This window comes from Podarcis pityusensis (assembly GCF_964106645.2).
Source record: "Podarcis pityusensis genome assembly, chromosome: 3".
In the NCBI taxonomy this organism is placed as follows: Eukaryota; Metazoa; Chordata; class Lepidosauria; order Squamata; family Lacertidae; genus Podarcis; species Podarcis pityusensis.
Window position 1 is genome coordinate 25,133,921 of NC_138026.1, and position 27,057 is coordinate 25,160,977.

A 27,057-nucleotide genomic window follows, 5' to 3' on the forward strand; every position below is an offset into this window, starting at 1 on the left:
CTCACAGAAGTTTCCAGAGGGTTATGCTTGCTGCAAATTTCTCTAGGAATTTGAGTTACAGTACTGCTTAAAAACAAGAGACACTTATGGTTTATATACAGTTATATTGTATCTTTCCACAGTTGAGCATCAGTGATAAAGTAAAAGTAAATGAACAACCAGATGAAAATAATTAAAAAACACACCTATGAATACCTTATTCAAATGATTTGCTGAGCTGAGGAATGTGTGATATGAGTGAATTAAAGAGTGAACAGTGCCTTTAGTCTCCCCCACACCTCCCATGAGGATATAATGTACAAAGCTATAGGTTGTTGTTGTTGTTTTTTCATTTTATGTCTCTAATGTGAATATAGTATGTTTGCATCCTAGTTTGCAATGTAGATGACACTCTACAGTCAAACTCTAGCTATATACAAAACATGTAAGATACAGTCTGATTTATTATGAAATGGCAGCTATATCTCTTCTTTTTTTGCAGATGAAGATGGAAAATAAATGCTGTTCTCCCTCAGATCAGGTATGATAATTTACTTTGGCTATTGCTAAAAGTCTGCCATTTCACTTCCGCCTTCCAATTAGTCACCAAAAAAAAAAAGGAGCACATGTAAGCCAAAGTTCAGCACTTTCAAAAGACCCTGATGCCAGTAGGAAAACTGAGCACATATGCACATTGTTTCCACTGAAATAAATTAATGACAGAAGAGTTTAACTTTGCTTGGACCATGCCAAAAGTTATCTTTTTGCAAGTTGCATAGCAGCGGACACATGTAACTGAAAGCTCTATATAAGCATTCCTTAAGGGAAAGCATGTTTTATTATCTGATATTCCATCTGTCAAAACAGATTTCAACAATTAGTAGAGGACCCAGGTTAGAATTTTGGAAGTTTTCAGAATCACAGCTGACAGTGGTGATAGGGGAGCAACTGTATGATGTAATATGCAATTAGTTAGCTTGCTCTGCAAATGATCGTGTCCATTAAGGTGTTTTCAAAACATTTCTCTTCCTAGTTGCCTGGTAGTCTTCCATCCCAGTCAACCAAGCATAAACCACAACCTTGCCATTGGCATGTGGAAGGCAGGCTGCAGAGATTTTGCACTCATGAGACCAAAAGGTGTTAAGCAAGGGCTAACAGAAAGAGGGAGACTAATAGAAAGTGGCAGCCGAGAAGAAGAATCCAGCCTACTTCTCTCTGCTTCCTAACACTGCTCTTTCTTGCAGCTTTGTGATGACAAGATCCCCTGCTTTTCCTCCAACAACTAAGAATATTTCAGAGCTTCCACCCAGCAATTTATTGTGAATTGAGTGTTGCTCATGGGTGCAGGATTGGTGTAGCGTCCCCATTATAACTTCATCAAAATCCCATCCCATATTACTGCTTCCTAATTTAATAGAGTTTTTACTAGTTTCCAAACGGCATGTCATCCCTCAGGAGATTGACACCTAGACTTTTTGGAAAGGGAAATCCAGGGAGGTGGGAAAGAGGTGAGCACATGATGCAAAGTGTGTGAACGTCTTTCCAGATATTTATTTAATATCATGTGTTCAACGCATGCAGTTCACTTCTGTAGCACACTTGGTTGATCAAGAAAAACAATAATTTCTAGATCAAGAAAATGCAAGGCTGATCTCTTATGGGTGTTGTCACCTGTAAGATTAATATGGTGTTGATATGTCTTATAATTTCATATTTTAACTAAAGCAAACTATCAATTGTGAGGATTTTTGTCTGCATGTGCATGCCACCTTGTGTCTTGCAGCAGGAGAAAGGTAGGATATACTGTATTTACTCAAATCTAACGCTCACCTTTTTTGGCCAAATTACGTTGCAAAAATTAAGGTGTGCATTTACATTTGCCAGGAAATACTTTTTTTGGGTTTCAAGGTTCTGAAAATTGAGGTGCACATTAGAGTCAATGGCACATCAGACTTGAGTAAATACAGTAGATAAAAGGAAAGGAAATAAAGAAATAGATTCAGTGAATTTGTCTACTATAGCCAACCTCCATATATAAGGAGGAAGGTTTCCAATTAAATTTGAATCCCAGCTATTTTCTTTTTAGAAATTAACTAGTGAATCTTTATGAGTGTGCTGTTAGTGCAGTTTGTGAATCATTGATATCAATTATAGTAGCATGGAATATCCAAAGAAAGTAAGAAGGAACGTAGACATGTGCAGCATGTGTCACTGACGTACCTCTACAATTAGATAACAAATGGCAGGCACTGTGAGCAGTCAGAGACATTAATGAGCTGTTGAAATACAGGAAGCAAAAATGAGTCACAGTTCTTGCATCTGTGCATACCATTAATACCAAAAGCGGGGCTCGTTCACACTGATAATACACATATCTTCCCCTAGACAGGAGATGCATGAGTCTCTGCTTCAATTAATTACATATGAAAGCACTGGAAGCAAGACTTGGAACTTGCTTTCATTCACATCAAGGCTGTAGCTTAGTGGTGAGCCTATAAGATAAGCCCATCTAATGCACCAGTCTGTTTACATAGTGGTTAGGCAGATGCCTATGGGAAGCCCACAAGAGAGCAAAGAGTGCAATGGAACTCTCCCACTCATGCTCCCCAACAACTGACATTCAGAGATAATAATACTACCATTATATGATTACTACTAGCTGTTGATAGTCTTATTATCCATAGAGTTATCTAATCCCCTTTTGAAACCATCCAAGTTGGCAGCCTTCACTACCTCTTGTAGCAACAGATCCCATAGTTTAACAACTTGCTGTGTGTCCATGGGACAATGTCCTGGGTTCAACCATTCCTGGTAAGCCTGGGAAAGACTCTGCCTAGACATCTGAAGAGCCACTGCCTGACTGTGTAGATATTATTGAGCAAATCAAGCGATGGTCTGACACAGTTTATTTCTTACAGGCAACATCACAAAGGATTAGGTATCAATGACTGTTCTGCTCCACTAACATAGACAATATGTCCATGTCTACTAGTTGCTAGGAATCACAAATTGGGGGGATACTATTGCAATCAGGTCTTGCTTGGACTGATCCAGCAGTGCTCTTCTTATGTTCTTAAAACAGCTTTCTATGTTCTTTCCATTCACATCTGAAATTACCCCTCTTTTTAATGTAACATGTGCTTTGCCTTTGCTGCAAAATTCATTCCAGACATTTGGAAAGGACTGATTCAGCTAAGCCATTTTTTGTTGTAATGATTCTTTGAGACGTTTGTTTGTTTGTTTGTTTGTTTGTTTGTTTGTTTGTAGGCTCATATATTTGCCTCAGTGTGAAAATGAAATGTCAGCCCCATAGCATAAACTTGTACATCATCTAGTTGGAACTTGTAGAAAGTTAACCATTCCTGCTCTCCAAATATTAGCACTTTTCGAGTCTGCCTTGTATAATTTATCAAAATGTTCAGAACACTGAAAGCACTTAATGCTGTGTTATTTTTTGAGGCAGCTAGATTTGTGACTCAATTTCTAATCACACACACACATCAATGGATCAGTGGTTTTCTTTACGAAGCATTAAGGATTGTCTCCAACAAAGTTGTCACCTTCACACCAGGGCTTCTGCTTGGGCAATAAAATTTCCCCTCCCTCTCATCTCCCCATGGGTCCCATGTGACTCCCAATCTTCTCCAGAGGGCTGAGGGAACCCCAAAATAAATTTGGGGAGCAAGCAGGGGAATGAGAGAGGGGGGCATTTCTGTTGCACAAATGGGACAGCTTCACTGGATAAGTGATATAACCATAAATGTGATGGTGTTATTTATGCAGAGGACACACACGCACACCCATCTATTCTTTTAGCTTAAAATGAATTTTCCTCTCATTGCTTTATGGGAAGTCTAAAGTGAGGTTTTTAATCGACTTAATATGAACTACTAGCCTGGTGTCAATCCAGTTTTATTACTATAGTATTTTGAAGTATGTTCAGAGATTGAAAAACAGATTTGTAATGGTTGGCTGGGCACTTGTATTCTATATATTGGAAATAAGATATCTCACTGTAGAGAAGCAGATTTTTATTTTTATTTTTTTTAAAAAAGCTCTTGCTTAGACCCACCTTTCATTACCAACTGAAATCAAATTCTAAGTATAATTAACTGCATTTGCTCACATTAATTGCTTTCTGTTCTTGCCTGTCCTGCCTTTGCCTGTCCACAGCAATTATAGTGGCCACTTATGCATAATAAAAAGAATGTTTCTCCATCAAAAAAGATGAATAGATGATACAGGTTTGCATAAAATCTACATATACATACTTAGAAATTATTAATAGCATTTAAAATAGAAATGCAAAACAGCTCCCATAACTAGATGACCCAAGTGCCTTTTCAGTCTGCTGCCCTGTTGCCCCCGTCTTATGGTTCTTTAACTTCAAGCCAGGCTTGGACTGGACAGCCCTTCAAAGAGAGGACTCTTCTCTATAAAGTAAGACACATGGCCACCCTACCAGCAGTCAAATTCTAGATTGTAAGCTTGCTGGGGCAAGGAAGAGCTTGTTTTCTCAAGGAATGTATTGCAAGGTTAAAACAGTACTAAGTGAAGGGTGGGAGATGATTGATAGATGGATAGATAGATAGATAGATAGATAGATAGATAGCTGGATATTATGCAACACATTTTGATGGAGAAGGCTGGTGATAATTTATGGAAGAGCAGTTGATATGCTTTGTGTGCAATAAGTTATGTAGCTCACATATACGGATCTATGATTTTGAAGTATTTAAAATAGCCCATCATATAATTTGCATGCTAATGCAATGGCAGTCCTCACTGCCAGATGAAGATCTTGAACTCCCAGCACAGTTTCTGCCAAAGTATCAAATGCATACATCAGATGTATGTATGCATACATAGGCAAGGCACAGGTTAAAAAGTGCAGCAGGTGGAGAGGCGATATAGATACATGGCTAATCACAATCTAAAGCATTGTTCCAGCAAGCAACATGTCCCCTGCACCTTCCTTTTGAAGAACGGGACCAAGGCAAGCAAGCAGACACTCCTTCAAGTAGCTTAGGTTTGCAAAGTTTGTTTGCGCTGGCACTAACCCCTCTGTTTGTGGGAATTGGTGCCAATTCGGCATTCGATTTGCCAGAGGTGGTGGTGCCGGGGTGTGTCTGGTGTCACAGAGGCAGAACACTCTTTTGCCAATCTGCGTAGTCCCTCCCCTGGGTCCAACTCTCAATTTCTTGGACTACTGGCCTCTTCCTCCCCAAACTCAGACACTTCTTGGGGTCCCAGTTTCACCGCTGGCATCCCACTATGATCCTTCCCAGGGTTGTTCAGCTCCAACTCCCTAAACTCTTCCCATTCCTCATCAGGATCCAACCATCCCCCTCCATGATATCTCTAACGGGAATCATGACTGCTAACTTTCTTTAGAACTTCAGGCAACCTGGCAAGTTTATTAGAGTAATCGCCAGTTTTAATTGCCATTTACTTATTCATGTGAGACACGCAAGATTTCAGAAGGGCAAAATCTGCTCCAGCTTCACTTTTCTCAGTTTCCTCCTCCCTTGTATATAATTGCTGTCACCAACTGCTCATTTGTATTTGAATAAATAGCCCAAACAAGCAACCCTAAGATGCCTGAAGCTACAACTTTCTTTGCCTTCTTAATTTTTTACTGCAACATGACACACAATGGCATATCTTACTCCTAGTGAAGTCATTGTTCCCGTTTTCAGCTGCAACCCTGCCAGCCTACATATTATGTTTGTGAAATGCCTATTTCTTCTTCATTTTTATGCTCAGCAGTTTGCCTCCCCTATATTTATTGTAATACTTATAATCTCCAAAATAAATTTTACATAAAATAGAGGCTCATGTTTTTGTTCGGTCTTTACAGTATCTCTATGCCCTTTTCAGCTGTTGTTTTTTTAAAAAAGGATAAACAGCAATTCATATGCAGAGGATGTCACTGAAGGGGTATTAACATAATGTATTGTTTTGTTTAATCATGGAGATAGCAGTGCAATCTTCTACATGTGTACTCCGAAGTAGGCCTCATTGAGCTTAATGGGACTTACTTCTGGGTTAGCAAGTTTAAGATTGCAGATATCCTAAAATCTCTTCATGGAACGCCACTTTCATATTTATTTATTTATTATTTATATAATGGATTTATACACCTTTCTTCTTGAACACATTATAAAGGAGCCTTAAAAACTCCCCATAAAGCAATACTCATGGTTCTTCATACCTGCAGAGTTTTCCCCTTGAAATGTATGCATTTCAAGCATAGCTACTACTTTGAAGAATAATGGGATTGTTGTTTTTCAGTTATTAATATGACTTGTTATTAATAGCTGGATAAGGAGTGAAGCTTGGATCAAAAGTTGCCTTGCACCAGTGAAAATGAATTTGTGCTTGTGCAACCACGTGATCCTTACAGTTTCCACTGATTCCCCCATCCCATCCCATGCCCCATGCCATTCTAGAGGCCCCCTACTTCCCAGGAGTGGCTTTTAAGTGTGTAGGGAATGCCCTACTCTATGAGTAAAATGTTAAATGGAGTTCTCTGGACCTGACTCATAATCTTTTGGTGAGAAATATATATTTACTCCATGGTTTTATATAATATTAACTTTGTAATTTACACTTAGTTTACTTGCTGTATATTCCTTATGATCTGATAAATGTTGATGCTCTTCAGACCGCAGGAGAGCATGACATAGCAGTTGCTTTAAAATAGATAATTCTTTACAAACAAGGTTACGTTAGCGATATAGGACTTGCCCATATAGCTATCCCATGAATATATGGCATTGTCCTGCCCTTGAATCAAGAGCCATTCATCAATCCATCTTGCTTCTTTAACTGGAAGCAGATCTACCAAGTTTTGGTCAAGTCTTTCCCAGTCCTACTGTTTGAGATGCCTAATGATAGATCTTGGAGATTAAACCTAGGATCTTCTGCATGCAGGGTATGTCCTCTGTCACTGAATGATGGCTATGACATATGTACATATTCTCAAATCCTTGTGGATATTTTTGCACATTGCTCAGTTTTTGACAGATGTGCTGCTATGCACATACATCAAATTATGTACTTTATTAAACATTGTTCAGCTTCTATGTGCAATGACTTTCAGCAGCTAGTTTTAGCGACACCAGAAAGAACCAGGATGCTCTATAGATTGCATAAGTTGAGGGTTTGCACATTAGAGACCTTAGAGCATTGGTGTGCCCATTGTGCTTTCTTCTTCCATTGTAGAAGTGATGGTCAGCAGGATTATGTAATATATAACTTCTGGTAGACTGAGTTGAAATTCATTTTCAAAGATTTTATTCTGCAGGTCATTCATATGGGGTGGGTGAATGAGAGGCTCCAGGGCGCAGATTCCCCTCAGCTCTATAAATTCAAGTTCCTGGCATTGAAGGGTTCGTCATTCTACATATTCAGCACGCCACCGGTAAGCAACCTTTTCGCATGCGATTGTTATTGAAATTCTTTTTGTTGGAACAGAAAATGACCCTTCCTATTGAATAATGAAGCACAGTGGAATTTACAAAAGGATGTTCACAACAACTCTTTCAGACACTGTTAATCTTTCTCTCCCATGCATAAAACATGGAGATCACTGGGAGCAGGACTTATTCAGGGCTTTAATAATGTCATCAGGGCTTTCTTTGCTTTTTGGGCCAAAGTTGAGGCCCAGGTGGCCTGATGCAGGTACCTAAAGCATCACTAGCTAACTAATAAATTATAATTGTAGCAGGTTTGTGGTAGATGTGATAGCATGAGATATTAGGAGCAGGAGTACAATTGCATGGTGACTTCTGAATGAGCAGTAAGGGCTTTTGACCCTTTTCCTCTACAATCCACGTCTCTAGAGAAAAAGGTCACAAGCCTTGGTGCTCATTCAAAATCTGTCTAGAACCATCCTGAAAGCAGAGTCTCTTGGACAAAATTTTCTTTCGCCACCATCTTTAGAATGAAGCCTTGTATTTTTAGTTACAGCCACTTTTGACAACTGGAAGGCCACAGGTTCCCTCCTTCATGCTTGTAGACACACACACACACACACACACACACACACAAAGACGATGCATGGAGATGGAATGGCAAACAATTTAGTGGTGTGGGATCTGGCGCAAGATACTGATTTCTTTACTTAACATAAAGGATAGGGAAGTATTTAGTTACAACAATATAATATGACGCTGAAGGGAAAAAATGACACGTGGAACTTCCACCCGCTTCTTTTTTTAAAAAAAATCCTGGTAACAAGATTGTCTTACGAACAGTGCCAAATCCTTTGCTTGAAAAACTCAGTTTTTTTGGTTAAGGAAAATAGGGGAATTATGTAAAGCAATAATTTATAAGAACATGCCTATTTTTCACATATTTATGTAACCTGTATGTTTTATTCTTAATCTAATAGTTGATATTTTGAAACTTGGAATTCAAAAGTTAGTGTGTTGTGGTGTCAGGAGGTCGAATTTTCACACAATTTGCCAATCTTCTTGTGTTCTTAAGTGCAAGATGTTGACTGTCAAAACGTGTTAGCAGTTCCTTTGGCTCCTTATAAACAGGTGTGCCCATCACAAAAAGCAACATTGTCATTATCACTAATTAGTGTTGCTAATTTGAAGTTGTTGTTAATCACTTCCTAAATGTGAATAGACTGTGAACACTAAAAATGAGTATGGTAGAATAAGTTTATTTGACTGGTACAAACTACCATATTGCAATTACAAGCTTTGGGCTGTATGCAGATAATTAGCATATGTAATGAGACAGGAATCCAATAGCTCTATTAAGACCAGGTTTCTCCATAGTTTTCAGCTTAGTGATAAGTTGTAATTCAGCAACTTCTCTTTCAAGTGTGTTTCTGAAATTCTTTTGCAATAAGACTGCTGCTTTGAGCTCCTGTATTGAATGTCCTGGGAGACTGAAGTGTTCTCCTACTGGCTTCTCTGTCTTGTGATTCCTGATGTCAGATTTATGTCCATTTATCCTTTGGTATAGGGTTTGGCCTGTTTGTCCAATATAAAGAGCTGAAGGGCACTGCTGGCATTTGATGGCATACACAGTGTTAGAAGATGATCAATTAAATAGGCCTGAGATGGTATGTTTGATGTTGTTGGCTCCAGTGATGGTGTTGTCTGGGTGTATGTTGCAGCAAAGTTGGCATCTGGGTTTATTGCAGGCTCTGGTACCAGTGTCCATGTTAAGTCTGCTTGCTGTATTATTGTGGGTGAGGAGTTGCATTTCATATTATTAGGCAACACTACCATCTTCATTTTCTTTTCTATGAAGAGCCTCCAAATGTGTGTCTGTCTAAACTTTGTGGGTGGGCAGCAAAGGACAGTGGGCACTCATCTCCACTTAAGAGCTTCCAAGGACATTTGACCGACTATTATTATAGCGACGAAATGCATTTGTTTATTCATAGGCATTAAGAGTTGATCCTTCACCATGCTGTTCCAGGAACAGAATATTAGCAAGTGGGTAGTAGTTACCGTATTTTTCGCTCTCTAAGACGCACTTTTCCCCTCCTAAAAAGTAAGGGGAAATGTGTGTGCGTCTTATGGAGCAAATGCAGGCTCCATGGCTTCAGCAAAAGCAACGCAAAGCCTCCGGAGCACAGCGGGAGCACTCCCGCTGCTTCGCGTTGCTTTCACTGAAGCCAGGAGAGCAAGAGGGGTCAGTGCACACCGATCCCTCTTGCTCTCCTGGCTTCGCTTCGCTGGAGAGGCGCTGCGCAGCTTTCCCTCTCTGCGCAGCGCCCCTTCAGCAAAGCAGGAGGAGAAATGGAAGGGGCTCTGCTTCTCCTGCCGCTTCACTGAAGGGGCGCTGCGCAAAGAGGGAGAGAATATTTTTTTTCTTGTTCTCTCCCTCTAAAACCAGGTGCGTCTTATGGTTGGGTGTGTCTTATAGAGCGAAAAATGTGGTACTTAACACTTGGATGTACTGCTATGCTGGACTCAGGGCCCTGCTTATTATGGGCTTCCCAGAGGCATCTGGTTGGCCATTGTGACAACAGGATATTAGACTAGATGGGCCTCTGGCCTGGATCCAATAGGTCAGAGGCAGTAACACTTCTAAATACCAGGTGCTGGAAAGTACAGAGATTTCTCTTGTGCTCCTGTCCTTGTTGGGTTCTTCTCGTAGGCCTCTGGTCGGTTACTGTGATATCAGGATGCTGGACAAGACGGGCCATTTGTCTCATCCAGGAGACCGTTCTTATGTCCCTACTTTTTAACGTTTTCATGTAACAGTTTGGTAAAGAGAGAAGGAAGCGCCCTAAGCGTTTTGAAACTTTCAAGTCCTGTCTTACCCTTCCCTAGTGAGAGGTGGAGCAAACAGAAGCCTGGCTTCACTTCTCAGCATGTGTTATCGGAGGGCAAACAGAATGCCATGTTCCACAGCTAGTAAGTCGAGACGTTTAAAGGAGAACATTGAACAGAGAATTCTTAGGAGAAACTGGGTAATTCAAGTCATACCCTTTGATTGCCAAGCATCTATGGGTGAGTGAGACAAGAGCTACCAGTGAACAGTTATACTCACTGACAACAAAAGGTAAAATATAGCAAGCCATGTGCCTCCCTTTCATAGCATATAACTGACAGAGTTCAAATAGCGATGGAAGAAATTTGACCTCTTGAACACAATTACACACTATGTGGGTTTGCAGCTTCATAGTCATTTCTCTTCATCAGTGCATACAGACACACAGATCAATGTAGAGGACAAAAACAGGATTGTGACCCAATCCCAACAGCTCGCAGAACTGAAAAAACAGGTGCTGTAGGAATTTTCCAAAAAACTTTGGAAGGCCAACTTTGCTTTTGCATTGTTATATTACATGCACATATTCCGATGAACATGTTCAGAATTGTATCGGAGCAGCTTGATTTAAAACCAGACAGTTAACAACTGTTTTCAATCAAGATGAAAGGCTTACTTAAACCATCGATTTCATGAAGTTTCCAAACACTGGCATTCCAAGCATGCATACAACACTGGTTGTGAAAACTATTAAGACAGCTTGGTTTGTGACTAAATAGAAAGTTTATTGTGAGTTTCCACAATGCACATCCCTTTTTTGAACCATCATTTTTGTAAGATTCATGTGTTCAACCTCAGTTCTTCTAATACAGCCTCCTTAGGTTAATACACTCATAGCTTCACCCTTACAAAATAATATTTCTAATTTTATTAGAAGGAGACAAAGTTGCTTATGCACTGCTACCCTATTTGCCATAATAATGAATTGCTGAGTCATAAACAAATTTGTCATTTTGATTAGAATACTTGCATTAAGATATATTTTAAAGGTTTTGTTTTACTCATATTTCTTTCTTGCTTTAAAAACCACAAGCACCTCAGCAGGAGGTGTGCTTTTAAATAAGGTTTTGTTGCACTGTTCAGTTTGATTCAAAACCTAGTTACTTGGCATTCCATAAGATGATGGGGTTGCCTTTAGTCATGCAAAACCTTGTGCATTGCTTAGTACAGGTCGGTAATATTAAGCCTCTGATCCAGAGATTTACGTATGCTTATGAAGACTTGTGTCCAAAGTGGAGTTTGGGCCTATGCCCCGCAAAAGTCACCCCACACACTTTCGACTGCCTAGCACAAACACCACTGATGTGCTAGGCAGTTGAAAGTGTGTGGGGTGACTTTTGGGGGGCATAGGCCCGAACTCCACTTTGGACACATGGACACACCCAAAACGCCCCCTGAAAATGAAACAGACAGCTGTATGACCGAAAAACTACCATGAATGTCAGGTCTAAACTGTGAGCCACATTTTGTTCAGCCCCCATTTTGTGGGCTGGGAAAATGGAAGATAACTATATGGCTTTTTCCTGTGATAATCACATCCCGCCCCCCTCCCTTGAAAAAGGAGAGACAAAAACACTTCAAAAAGTACGGTACCGACCCCTGTCTTTTGCCAGATAGAAAATGTGGGGTTTAATTTACTTGTTTACATATTTATAATCCACACTTTCATAAAAATGTGTCAGTACAGCATATAAGAATGAAATCAGCATAAAGCATCTGTAAAAACATCAATACAACATTAAATGCTGATTGGTTAAAATAGAGAAAATTCATATTGCCTGTCTAAACAATGCAGTTTTCAAAATTACATGAATTTTCTCAAAATGATGGACCAAACAGTCAGAAGGCCTCTGTTGCCTAAAGGGTCCCATCCTTACCAGCAGGATGATGAGGAAAGCTCTGCTGGATGATTACTTGAGGATGCAGTAAACATTAGGTCCCCAAATACATGTCATTTTAACCCCATGGACCCAAGATTATTGGGAGTCTTAGGCCTGTACCTTGTCTTGTTGTTTTTTTTCTTGTACTGAACAACCAGGACACCAATCTGGTTCTAGGAGTTAAAACACCATCCTTACTATTTCAGTAGAGAGAAATTAGCAACCAGCACCCTCATATCAAGCTCCCAACCACCTGAAATAGTAGGGATCTTGCAGAATCCTCATAGATAGGTGTGCCTGCACCTAATGCTATATTGTGGAATCTGTTGGGACTCTGATATGAGATACCCACACAGCAGAAGTTGTCCCCAGTTCCAGTCACTACACAGGCTGCTTAAGGTCCAAAATAGATTATTGCTGCAGAAGATAAGGCTTCAGTAATACAGTTCCACATGTTGGTATATACATACAGCTTATATGTGGAAATATATCTGTTGCTTCAGCAATTCAAGACATAACACAGACTCCGACTCATGGGCCGATGAATAAGCTGACGTGCCATAATCACTTATATAGAAGGCACTGACCTTGCATCTAATGGCTTATCTTATACAGTGGTACCTCAGGTTACAGACGCTTCAGGTTACAGATGCTTCAGGTTACAGACTCCGCTAACCCAGAAATAGTACCTCGGGTTAAGAGCTTTGCTTCAGGATGAGAACAGAAATCATGCTCTGGCGGCGCGGTGGCAGTGGGAGGCCCGGTTAGTTAAAGTGGTGTCTCAGGTTAAGAACAGTTTCAGGTTAAGAATGGACCTCCAGAACGAATTAAGTTCTTAACCCAAGGTACCACTGTACATGGGGTGATTTGTGCCCATGCAGAAAATTCACCCCTTCTTCCATGTCCAGTTTCTCCAACAGAATCTCTATTGCTAGAAGGGGGGCTCACCTTCCAGCCTTGTTCCAGGAGCATTTCTCCTCGTTTAAACTCTTGAAGCTGATACTCTCCCCCCACCTCTGCACTCTGCTGAAGTTATTTGAGTTTCTTCCTCTTCCTGTGCTTCTATCCCCTTGACCTTTGGCCACCTTGCATTCTCATACCCATCAGGGTTACCAGCACACTGTTCCCTCAAATCCATCTTCTGCTCCCTCATTTCAGTGCAGAGGAAAGCTCTTCACTCCTATGCCTTTCCATGCATAGAATTGTGTTCTGCTGTGTATTTATATATATTCTTGAAAAATTCACTTAACATCAGCATAGAAAATCTGGCAACTACATGTCAAAGAAGCCCTTCTTGCGAAGATCAGCACATTCATCAATGCTGAATTATAGGGACAAAGCAGTGTATCAGCACTGTCAATCTAGATGGGTTAAACCAGATTTTTTAAAAAAGCTAATCTGTTATTCAAGAACTGTAGGAAGACTTCAGCAAAAACATTCACTAGAAAGGAAAGACTTAATCCCTTGATCACAATGGTACCTTTTTAGCAAAACTGACATATCAGAAAGCTTTAATCTATTTGCTTGGGTTGTATAGGCTTTGTTGGGTTTGTTTTGTTTGTTTTTATCTATGAAATCTATACTATGAGCAAGATTGCTGAATTTGCTCTTTTATTGTTGGAAATATTTGTTTGGAATATGATCAACTGGTTGGGTGTTTTGTTTTTTTCTTTCCATTTTTCTAATGGGAACAATGATTACTTTAAAATTCAGAGACTCTAGAGAGCTAAGTACTCCTACAAGCATCAAATCCACACACAGAGATATCTGCAACCCATTAGACACCATTCAAGTACATAAGATTGTACATCTTTAATTTACCATATTATTTTGCTAAAAGAAGAGTACAAGCAATGAAGCTGTCTCAAGAAAACTAGCACAAGGTGTCTCATTTTCAGTGTGGAAATTAAGTTAATTCCTCTTTTTGCAAGGATTATTTAGCATTTAGATCTAACTATTACTTTTATTTAAAAATAGTTATATCATTTTAAGTAAAATGTTATTTATTTCACTCAGCCTCACTCAGCTGCATAGTTGTACCCCTTCAGTCAAACTTTTTGAATGCCTATGTTGTGGGATTTTGATATATGTGGTGTTCTGATATATGTGGTGTTAGGAGTACAAAATCTGTCAAGTTTAGAGATACCACAATTTTTGCTACCTTTGTGGAAAGTAGTTTAATATATGACAGACTTCATAAATGGCACCCAACAGGCCCCTGTAGGAGTTAAACAACTTTTCATGGATTGGACAGGTGCAGGCCTTGGCAATTATTTTGTAACTGCAGTTGCTCAAGAGGCTAATTAGGGACTGGAAATTACGTTTTTGCCTGGTTCTGGCAAAGTCTTTTGAACTATTGTCCTCAAGACTATCATGTTAAATAAAACAGCAAACAAATGTGATCACAAAAGATTCTCAATAAGCTATTACTCGGCATTTCCCACTTCTAATTCATTTTAATTATGTTTAAATAAAATTAAAGAATTCTGGGAGAGGGGCAAGTCTGTATATCAACTTTCCGTGTTCCAGAATATTAACGCTGGGTGTGTCTTGGAGGAAAACACATTTCCTGATGCAACCCTTACGCTATTCTTCCAGAGGACAGGCTCCAGAAGGAAATGGAGACATTCAGAAACACTGGGAAACTCTGGTATGCTAGAGCAATATAGGTTTGGATGATCTGGAAGGGCTGGTCCCGGAAGGGTACTTCCCATGCACAATTAAGCTAAGGTCAAAGGAGTCAGGTTCGGTGACTGTCTGCTTCTTGCATTTTTACAGTGGGTACTGGACTTCACATACAATGTCCTTTCCTCTTGCAGTGGACTTGTAATCTGGTGAACTGGGTTCGATTCCCTGCTCCTCCACATGCAGCTGCTGGTGACCTTGGGCCAGTCACATTTCTCTGAAGTCTCTCAGCCCCACTCACCTCACAGAGTGTTTGTTGTGGGAGAGGAAGGGAAAGGAGAATGTTAGCCGCTTTGAGACTCCTTTGGGTAGTGATAAAGCGGGATATAAAATCCAAACTCTTCTTCTTCTTCTACGGTGAGGCTTGATTAGACTGGAAGCAGTTCAAGATAGGTTGCTTACACTCTCAGGAGTTCCCACACTGAGGAATAACAAGTGGATCCGCTTCCTCCTCCATGACGATGGAGACGTTCGGCAGGAAATGGTCTTCATTTGCCCTATGCACTGAGTTCTGTACTAGGCTTTCCTTTACCAGGCAAACAAAGCACCTAGACTCAAGTTCAGTGAGCAGACACCTATAACACAGTGAAGAAACTTGGTTCTCCAAAGTAGCCAAGGTTATTAAACAGTATCTCATTTGGACAATATGAATAGGGGTAGTTTCTCTGATGAACCTTAAGCACTTGTGTTCTAGGTTCAAAACAACAAACCTTTTTTAGTCATTTTCTAATACACATTGTCCATGCAAAGCAGACTCTTCTTAAATAAACTAAATTCTATCTCATTCTTGTGCAAACAGATGAACGGACCTTTCCCCTTCTGTGGAATGCTCTCCCCAGGGAGGTTCACCTGGCACCTTCATTATACACCTTTAGGTGCCAGGCAAAAGTGTTCCTTATTAACTAGGCCTTTGGTTGATTTGATTGACATCCTATGCCCTTTTAAAAATGTGTTGTGGGTTGTTCTTGGTTTTCTTTTGATTATGTACTTTGTGGTTTTATATTCTGATTTTATCCTGTGAACTGCCCTGAGACCTACAGGTATAGAGCAGTATAAAGGTAAAGGTAAAGGGACCCCTAACCATTAGGTCCAATCGTGGCCGACTCTGGGGTTGTAGCACTCATCTCGCTTTATTGGCCGAGGGAGCCGGCGTACAGCTCCTGGGTCATGTGGCCAGCATGACTAAGCCGCTTCTGGCGAACCAAAGCAACGCACGGAAACACCGTTTACCTTCCCACTGGAGCGGTACCTATTTATCTAATTGCACTTGACGTGCTTTCGAACTGCTAGGTTGGCAGAAGCAGGGACCAAGCAACGGGAGCTCACCCCGTCATGGGGATTCGAACCGCCGACCTTCTGATCGGCAAGTCCTAGGCTCTGTGGTTTAACCCACAGCGCCACCCGCGTCCCTATAGAGCAGTATATGAATTCAATAAATAATAATAAATTCCGAAACAAGTGTGCACAGCCTGTGCTACTGGATTAAGCCAGGACCACTTTCTCAATTCACTGCCCATTAACACACACACTGCCTTATTAATCCAGAGAAATAATAACATATGACCTTAGTGAAATCAGGGCAGCATCAACAGAATGTTAGTTTTACAAAAACCCAGGAGAAATAAAGAAGCATTTTTATTTTTATTTTTTGTAAAGGGAGAAAAAGTTATATTACTATTTGAAAAGAGCCATTTTAAATTACTTAGTTTTCTTCAGTTCTGATTTACAAATGTAAATAGAATCATTTAGATTAGGGACACCCATTTCTTCTAAGCACTTATAGACATTTTGGTAACACTGAAATGTAGTTTTAAGGTCAGCAATTACAATTTTTACAGATCAGCATTCTTCATTCCACATTTGGTGTGTGTTTTGCCAGTTCATTCCTATCTACTCTTTCTCATCAAAGATTTACAGATTTTTCTTTTACTTAAGGTACTGTAATCCAGTAAATAACTTGTTGATGATTTATTGTACTGAAAAATCTAATAATATGACGGAATAGTTTAAAGTTGATGAATGTTCACAATACAAATGAGCTTAATAGGAATTCAGCAATGTTGAAAATGACTGTCTTTTTAGGTGTATAAAATATCAATAATATGTTATGACAACATTGTTCAGTTAATTCTGGGGTAATTATTATCATGTTGCAATATTCGCCCCGATTCAGTAACAGCAACCTAATTGTCCATAGTTATAGTAATAGGAGCCACATAACTCCATGCACCAATCATAACACTGAACTTACATTCTTCCACTTGTTAGTGGTCAAAAAATTTAAATACTTAGACATTCACTTCCAACAGAATGCTTGGAAAAACCATCGCAAGTTTGCACTAAACATGGCAGATACCTGTGCTTTGGCTATCACCTGTTTGTTTGTTTTTGTTTGTTTGTTTGTTTCCAATAGAGGGAACCAATATGTTCCTGCTACACTAAAGGTTTTCAATGCCAAAGTAAATCCAAAACTACTGTATGGCATACCATTATGGATTGGTGTTGTTGACCACTCACTGGAACGCAGCCAATCAAAATCCCTTCGTAAAATCCTGGGTATGCCAAACTGTATCCCATTATGCAGCCATATGCCTGGAAACTGGACAAGGGCCTATGGAAACTAGAGTGAGGTTTATCACCATAAAATTATGGCTACACCTTCCTTTCAAGTCTGACCCCTCTTCTCTAATTTTTCATATGCTGTTGGAATCCCACCGTTCCAAATGGTTAGCTTGTATCAAGAATAAAATTTAAACCATTGGCCTATCATTTGATTTGCAACTTATTATTCCACTGTTATAAGTATTTCAAGCAATTAAGAGCAGATTTGTAGTGATTGAATTCCAAATTCTGAGTTGTGCAGTCAAAAAATCTTGCTCTCTGTTGGAGTTAGGGATCTTACGATGTACCAGTGGTCCGGGTACTATTTTATAGTTACAAATGGTATGACATATTTTAGGAAGAAATCTGCAAATACTGTCAATTTCCTCTTAGATAACATCTCATTGTATTGTGAGCATTTTGCTGCTTGAAAGCCCATAAAATGTCACTCATGTTCTAATGATAACCTTGCACACTGGGATACGCAGACAGTTTCAATATAGCTTTAAGTGTTATACTTTTGGGGTTGCTTTTTTAACACTCAGAATATACTCTGTGCCCTTTGTACCACCCCCAACAATCTTTGCTGCAAAAAGCATGGCAGGCTGCAAGAACATCAGAGAGATAAAAGGAATCCTAAACATAATAGAGGATGGTGAGGAACCCTAAGCTTTTGTTGATAGGGACAGGGAGCAGGGGGTCATTTGTGACCAATTCAGCTCTGGCACCAAGAGCTAAAAGCCAAAGCCATTTTACACAAAGCAAAGGAATGACAGGAAAGGAAAGAACAGCGAAGCAAAAAGGAATGACAGAACCACTTCTTAATAGGAAGGCTGGCAATTCAGACCACAGTCCAGATGATTGAAAGCAATTGGATTTAAGGAAGTTCTTTTCCCTTCACCCAACTCGGGTTAAACATAGCCCTTCAGATTCATTGGATAGCAGATTATTCTCGATAACAGCAGTGCAAAGGCAAATAACTGTGCCTGTTTCTTTTTCTTTCATTTTCTTTTGTATTGTTAGGAATTTTGGAAGGGGGTTGCCAGGCCCCTCTACTGCATGAATCCAGCACGTGTTAAAAGCTAATCAAGCCTTTTAAATCTGGGAAATAGCCAAGCTGGCTTCCTGGTGAGCCGATGGGGGCTTAAGGGGCTCTGTGCAAGATAGTAAAATAGGTGGGGACCCCTCCCTCAACAGACAAAGCCAGAGCTTGGAGGTGGAGTTTTGCAGCAATGTGACCTAAAAGTAAAGCAGCAAGCAGGAGAGAAAGTCAAAGCAATATTTGAGAGCTATGTTTTATTTCTGTTTGAATCTGAGGCTGCTGCTATGGGAGAAGCAAGACGCTTTTGGGATTTTATTGCTGTGACTCCCTCCATCATAGCTCAAGTTGTACATATGTGTAAATAAACCATACATCATAAAAACACCACAGTATCTACTGTGCCTCATTTCAAAAGGAAACACACCTGGAATCCCTGGAATCTCGCACCGCTCAGTGATCGGGGCAACGTGCAACAGCATCACTGGCTAAAGAAGTCAACTGTCTGTCAGAGCCAGCAGTGATGCCTGTATCAGTAATAAAGATCAGCTATTCAGTGAAGGGGGTTGGGGGTTGGGGAGGGTTAACTCCCTCTTCATTAGTTTTTTTTATTATTAATTTAATATATTGATTACCTGCTTCATTGTAATAATAATCCCAGAGAGGGCTATGCAAAATACTTTAGAAGTCCCATATTTGCCCTTGCAATTATATTTATACCATTATTATGTGGTGTTTTTTTAAATAGCTATTACAATATGTTTTAACTCCATGACCTCAGCAGTGACTTAAATGGTGTTAGGATAAAAAAATTCCTTAAGCGGTTTTCCTGAGGTTTGTTTCACAGCGTCTCCAACAGATGAAATAAGCTGCTTTTCAAACAAAAGCTTGATCCTGCAAGCCTATATGGGTTTTACGGATTGCTGCAATGCCTCGATTTATCAAAATGTTTTAAGACAATGATGAGTCTCTTCAAATTTACCTCCACATTTGCTGCTAGGCATATGCTACCTGCTGAACGGAGTTCACTTTTCCCTTATGGATTTTCCAGAGAGTACTCTATGGGCACATAGCGCTGTCATATTGTTAGATCTCAACAAGTCACAGCCTATTCAGTGGGGAAACCAACCGGGAGCCCTATGTTAAGCAAGTCTGAGTTCCCAAAAGAAAGCAGGGTGCATGTAATGATACATATTTAAAGCCCAGATACGCTGCATCTGTGTGATGCATGAAAAAGAGTTGCTACAGAAGGAATAGCCATTGTACAATGAATAACTGTTCTCAAATTTCCTGCTTTTTAAAAAATAAAAACAGTATCTATTCTATGTTTGTCTGTTGCTCCAGAGAATGAACACACAGCTTTCAATTAACTAAACAGATTTTTAAAAAAACAACCAGATTTTTTAAAAAAAATACAAAAAAATTAAAGTTTATAGAATAGTAGGAGAATATCTTTTTTTGGCAAAAAGTATTAGACCCAATGTATCTAATAATATATTTTCTTTTGTATTGCAGGTTAGCACTCTAGACTGGGTACGAGCTGAAAAAACCTATAACCTCTGTGAGGTTCTATTTAAAGTACACAAGGTAGGTCTCCTGTTAAGTTATGGACTACATTTGAAATGGGAGACTGTGATTTTCAAAAATTAAATTAGAATGTGTTCAGATTAATTTTCTTGAATAAGAAATAGTTAGCCAAAACTTACTCTACATTGGGAAGCTAGTTCCCAGCAATGAACTATTGCCATTATTTGTGTTTGATGATCAGGTATTGGCTCATTCTGAACAAATGCAGACAATTCTTAAACCCAATCTAATTTTTATATCAAGGTTAGCCAACATGGTGCTCTTCAGATATGGCTGCAGTATAACTCACAGCAGTCCCAGGCAGGAATAATTCAAGTGCATGTTCAACAACATCTGGAAGCACCATGTTGGCTATCCCTATTCAACACAATCTATTTCATATATAATGTATGGTGGGGGGAGTAAGATTGCCCCTTTCAGCTGATGTTCCTGTGCATAGCTTAGTGGTCTAACAACTATTTTGCATGCATAAGGTTCCAGATTCGGTGCCTAACATCTCAAGTAAAAATAATTTCAGGTAATAGGGCTGACTGACATCCAGGAGGGGTACTTCCACCACAAGGCTGGATGAAACAAAGGTCTGCCAGTAGAAGGCAACTTCTAAGGCATGGTTTTGTGCTGGTTCCTGTCCCGTCTTCATGACTTCCTCCAGAAGGCGTGGCTTGGGGAATGTTACCACCCATGCTGTTTTAATACTTGAGCGAAATTATATGGAGTTTTGGAATGTGTTGCCCTCAGTATGCTGATTATATGCAGTTCTGTTTCTCCTTTACAGCACAAGCAGGTTTGGTGCTGACTTTGAGACTACAGTGGTGCCTCGCAAGACGAAAAGAATCCGTTCCGCGAGTCTCTTCGTCTTGCGGGTTTTTTCGTCTTGCGAAGCAAGCCCATTAGTGGTTTAGCGGATTAGCGCTACAGTATTAGCGGCATAGGGGGCTTAGCGGATCAGCTGATAAGCGGCTTAGCGATCAGCTGTTAAGCGGCTTAACGATCAGCTGATAAGTGGCTTAGCGATCAGCTGTTAAGCGGCTTAGCCGATCAGCTGATAAGCGGTTTAGCGGCTTGGGAAAAAGGGGGGGGAGGAAAAAAAACCCTCAGGAACTCGCAAGACATTTTCGTCTTGCGAAGCAAGCCCATAGGAAATTCGTTTTGTGAAGCACCTCCAAAACGGAAAACCCTTTCGTCTAGCGGGTTTTCCGTCTTGCGAGGCATTCGTCTTGCGGGGCACCACTGTATATATATATATATATTAATATGCAGGTCTAAAACATCAAGCCCAATCAAATCACATATGCCTGAACAGTTAACTGGTCACCCAGATAAGCTCCAAGAATCAACTATTTTATGATCCTGGTGGAATGTACATGTTTTGAATTTTGCATGCATTCCCTCATTAAACATTACAGCGATGCCTGAATGTCTGATAGCCCTAGAGAAGAGGAATGCACTCTGAATGGCTGGAAAGCTGTGCTCTTGATAGGTAGACACATTCAGTTCTTACCCAAGGACTGATGCATGCCCTTTATTTTCTTTATTTCCCTAATATTCTGGTAGGGTTAATTTCAAGATGAAGCCAACTTAACAGCAAATTCTGGTGCTACGTTTTCATTTTGAGGTGGGGAGGGAAAGAGTTGGAAATAAGCTGCCCACGATTCAGCCCTTTACATTCCTGACATTTTAATAAATGAACACTTAATTGTCAGTCTTGATGAATACATTAACTGAAACACAAAAAGCTTCAGTGTACAAGTCTAGCCATTCTTCTGTTGACACTTCAGTATAAATGATAATGAAGGAAACTTAGAGCAAATCAATTAGGTTGGAGTAAACCTAATTTTCAGAAGAGATTAAAGCTTCTCTATTACAAATTCTAAGGCGCAGTTTGCTCCGCAGAAAATGTTCCTTTGAGTTGTTTATGCAAGCAAGTTTTTCCTTGCTGACTTTTCAGGATACAAACTTTTTAAAAATGAATAACCTTTAATGCCCTTCATATATTGGGTGGTCTCAGACCTGCTGTCCACCTGATTCTCCCTGCTCTGCTTAGGGCCATGCATGGACAGAACCATCATCTGCTTTCAAATTCCAAGGCAGAAGTGGGACTATGCACAAAAAGAGGAGCTAAAGAAGCCATTGTCCAACTACAAGCATTTGTCCAATGATTCCATATCTGTTTTTTTCACAGTTGTACCACCATGTAGAAGTAGCATTAAAATAGTTCAGTGTGAATAAGAATAAATGAAGAACCAATAGCAAAAAGTGCCCATAAGACTAATATATTGATATATATTGATATATCATACATACATAGCCCAAAATCAGATATGAATATGAAGTCATTTGGTTATTGCATACTGATGAAATACTTGTTAGCCTTTTTTTTGCAGAAGGCATATCCTGTTTGATTTCTCCCCTCCTCTTGGTAGGTCTTCTGTCTGTGATTCTCAAAAACAAAAAACTTTACCATCATAATGTTTCCTGGCTCTACTGCTTCACAGGGATGCCATTATGAAGATATTTAAACAAAGCAATCTGTGAAGCATAAAACTAATATTATATGCTCATAATTAAAAACGCTGCTTGTTTGATTTGCATACCCTGGTGTGCAGGATCTCTAAAGGGGATACCTTTTATTAAAATATATCAGCGTGACAGTATTGTTTGTCGCAAGCTCCAGTGTTAATTAAAACACACATGGGTGTGGATTTAGCATTTTAGCATATTAATATTGCTGTTACTTGTCATTTGAATATCATATTTTTGGGGTTCACCCCTACATTTGTCCACATATCAGATATCTGAGGGTAGATCACCAATGAGCAAGTCAGTCTGAAATACATTGCCCCCCCCCCCCAGCATTACTCTGGCCTAAATGCTGCAATTCATACACTAAACTTCCAATTTATGGGGTTTCCCAGTTCAACACAGGAGTGAGGCTGTGTGACTGTACCTTATGTTGAAGCAAACAGTTTGATCTTGCTTTTACGTACTGGTTGTAAGCTTACTGAAGTTCCTCGGGGAATGTTGCGCTAAGTAAAAATATAAAGGAGATTTACACTATGGGTAGACTGAATCTCTGTCATCAAAAACAAATTGCTGTATTGAATGAGCTATTTCTATTTTCTTGATCTACTTTTGTGGTAATGAGGTTCTTTTTTTACTGTTTTGCATTGCTCTTTGTTAATTTTAATCTGTCTGTCTGTCTGTTTGTAAGCCATCCAGGAAATATTTGTTGATGAGCAACATTCAATAAATAATCATCATCTCATACTTTAAATTGGTTTTCCCTGGTTCACCAATGGTAAAGCCAGGAGACTCAGAAAAATAAATATAAAACATATATATTCATACTGCTTTGCTCCTGGTTATTGATGCTCAACATCACAATCAAACTACAGCTCCTCCTTTTTCTGCATAACTTTAATTCTCAAACTGAAATGCTCACATTCAGCAGGTTATGTTCCTTGATAGAGGGAATCACATTAACAAGAACAAAGAGCAAGTATGTACATTTTCCAGCACTCCTTTCTGATTAAAATATGTCTTTCAGCTCTGGCTTAATGATGATTGCTGGCTACAAGCAAACCTATATCTAGGTATTCACCAAGACTATGAGCTTGAAGACCAGAGGCCATATTGTTTCAGTGTTGTGGTTGGACATGGCAAGAGCCACTATTTCAATGTGGAACTGGGGAGTGACCTGGCAGTATGGGAGAAATCATTTCAAAAAGCAATTTTTTTGGAAGTTCAGAGAACAGGGGTAAGTAATTTAAAATGTACATAGCATGATATTTCAACATCTCTGTAAGAATAATAACTAATTTTAAAACACATGTCCCATATATATGAGCATGCTGAGTAGCAGCCAGTGGGGCAACAGCCTCCTTCTGACTCCAGTCTCACCTTAGGTTTACCTGGACATGTTCCTGTCTGGAAGTTACACTTGATCAAGGGAAGTCTCTTGAGAATCCCTCCATTTGGCTGGGATGCAAGGGCAAACCTTCTCCCTGCTGGCAGTCCAATTTTGGAACTTCCTTCCCTTTGAAATCAGATGGATGCTCACACTGCTGCATCTTAGATGCCAGGTTAAAACCTGACTGTTCAGTCAGACTTTTGGATAACAATGCTGTTGTCACTTACAATCGTTTTAATAGTTGTTTAAATTGTATTTTTTTTATTTTAGTGTTGCTGAATGAGTTGTGTGATTTAAAGTTATTTTTATTGTTAGCGGGCTAGAGATCTGGGGCTGTAGTGTAGGGTAAAGGTAAAGGGACCCCTGACCATTAGGTCCAGTCGCGGACGACTCTGGGGTTGTGGTGCTCATCTCGCTTTATTGGCCGAGGGAGCCAGTGTACAGCTTCTGGGTCATGTGGCCAGCATGACTAAGCCGCTTCTGGCGAACCAGAGCAGTGCACGGAAATGCCATTTACCTTCCTGCTGGAGCGGTACCTATTTATCTACTTGCACTTCGTGCTTTTGAACTGCTAGGTTGGCAGGAGCAGGGACTGAGAAACGGGAGCTCACCCCGTCATGGGGATTTCGAACCACGACCTTCTGATCAGCAAGCCCTGGGCTCTGTGTTTTAACCCACAGCACCACCTGTGTCCCTGTAATGTAGGATATTAATGGTCAAAATAAACAGAAGACAATGATTTGACTCTGTTGATGACCTATGTGAGAAGCTTCTGCTTTGATTGATTTACTTGTTCACAGCGTGGTTCGTAGTCATATGCTTGCACTATTTACTCACTGCACCCAGTTTACCACAGCAAAAGAAGACGAATTTTAAGCCAAATAAATCTGATTGCACAAAAGTCAGTGGGTCAATGTCAATAGCGTTCTTTAACTGGACGCAGTTCCTTCTCCTCTGACATTTATTTATTTTTTGGAAATGGAAGTTGAAATTTATGCCCCACATCTTAATCTGAACTCCCCTATAGAGCAAACACAGAGGTGGCAAAAATCTATCCATATTAATATTGAGTAATGTACTTTTCCTGTAACTTCATTGACACGAATATCACTTCCCGGCAGGTCTGCTTCAGAATAGTGTTGCCAGTCTCATTTTCTTAGCTTGCATTAATCACGTTATTCTAACCACCTACCCGATTTGGAGCACATCAGATGCTACATTATATGCCCCTGCTGATGTTTTCCACTGTTGCCTATTATTACACTATCACCTAGTGGTGCTACAAATTCTAAAGTAGCCTCTATAAAATAAAATAGCTATATTTTTCTACACGCAGGTAAACATTTTAGAAGCCTTAATGTAGTTACATTCTAACAGAGAAATAGTAATGGCTAACTTCATTCTATATTATAATGATAGGCAGATTTGTGTGGGCGCGCAAACTTTCTTGAAGATTCTTACAGGGTGCCACATAACTTCCAGACAGTGGCTGGGTTCAGGCATAATGTGAAACCACGGTTTGTTTAGATAAGCCATGGTTTGTTTTAATGGCACATTTTGGACTTAGTGGTTTAGTGTTATTATGTAGTGAGCACAAATGAACCTTGGGTTCTCATGTTCTTCCTTCTACTCTCCTCCGCTTTGAGAGTTGTTGTTGTTTCAATCAAGCAGTGTCTAAATTTTAGGAAGTAAATAAATAAATCACGTACTTCTCTATTAATATTTTTCACATTTTAAAATAATGCAAGTTGGATCATATGAGAACTGTCCTCATCATACTTTCTACATTATACAATGGCTTTTCCATCATCCTTGTGGGTAGGGGGAAAGAGAAATTTCTGTGAACTAAATTATTTGAACCCATCAAACGAGCAGTGAAGTCCATAGATAAGTATGCTAAGTGTTTTATATCAAAGCCATGTCAGTTAACAGCTGCCACTACACCATGTTGCAACGAGTTCCACATCTACCGATGTGGTGTTACATCCCTGATAACTTGATTCAGTAGCAGCTACCTCTCATCTGAAGCATATAATTGCTGCCGTGCAGCTAATGCTAAATTCAGGCAGTAGCTAAAATAGTGTTATACTTTCTTTGGGGGGAAAAATTCAATCATCTCCCTGGGACAACAATGCAAAATAAAACTTTCTATAATGGGCTCTATAAATTCAAATGAGATATTAAAAGCTGTTTAATTAGGCTAGATTTATGAGGTCATTAAAAGATAATTATCTGTTTGTTGCCAGAAGAATGGCTTTAATTACACAATTAAGGTTTAGATTGTTTTCATTATGTATAGTAATGTATTACACTTTCACTTTTCTTGGTCATTTTTATGTCGTTAAGTCCATTTCACTTCAAATCTAATTTTAGAAACCCACAGTCTTAAGAATCAATTGCACATTTGCCCTCAGCACTAAATTTTGGCAGTGTGGGGGTAAATTTAAGTCTGTTTGGCTTTTCCATCAGTTACAAAAACAATAAAGCAAATTCCATGAATCTCACACAGAGCACCTAAATGTTTAAGCCCCTAACTATAGCACCCTAATACGGTCATGGGGAAACTGGAACCCACCTAATTAGCCCTTTCATGGGTCCTAGTTTGGCCCATGAGGTTGTCCCTCTCCCAACCACATCCGCCTTCTGCACACCTGACATGATATGTAATATCAGGTGAGGAGCAAGTAGAGGAGGTGTCTTAAAGCACATTCCCCCTTGGGCACTGGCAAGAGAGGCTTGCTGCCGCCACCAATCTGTTGGCTGCAAATGAGAGCAAGCCAGTAGGGATCTGTAGGGAGCCTGCTGAATTCATGAGTGCAACCAATCCTAGTAGAATGCAGAGCTTGACGTCTAATAGGCCCTGAGTGCAGGCTACCTGTGATCAGCTCCCGCTGTAGAAAGTGGATCCTGAAATCTGCATGGATTGGCGGGAAGTTCAAATCCCCATGTGTTTGGCTTGGCTTGGCTTTTCCTTTGTAGCATAGTATGTCAGGTGGATGGGTCCCACTCACCTGTCAAAATGGCCTGCCAACAATGGGTGAGGGGTGGGGATCTGATCCACTGGTCAC

General features: G+C 39.9%; 1 protein-coding gene across 4 annotated transcripts in view; it reads left to right on the forward strand.

Moving 5' to 3' along the window:
* Positions 1-27,057, forward strand: part of SNTG2 (syntrophin gamma 2) — a 217,319-nt gene that overhangs the window by 177,132 nt on the left and 13,130 nt on the right. For 3 of the 4 annotated variants that reach the window (XM_080999174.1, XM_080999173.1, XM_080999176.1), the window contains exons 11-14: positions 482-520; positions 7,289-7,405; positions 20,008-20,079; positions 23,627-23,836. In XM_080999174.1, the coding sequence (XP_080855300.1) occupies positions 482-520; positions 7,289-7,405; positions 20,008-20,079; positions 23,627-23,836 (438 nt within the window). The remainder of the gene's footprint in view (positions 1-481; positions 521-7,288; positions 7,406-20,007; positions 20,080-23,626; positions 23,837-27,057) is intronic. The other variant, XM_080999175.1, reaches the window with a different exon arrangement.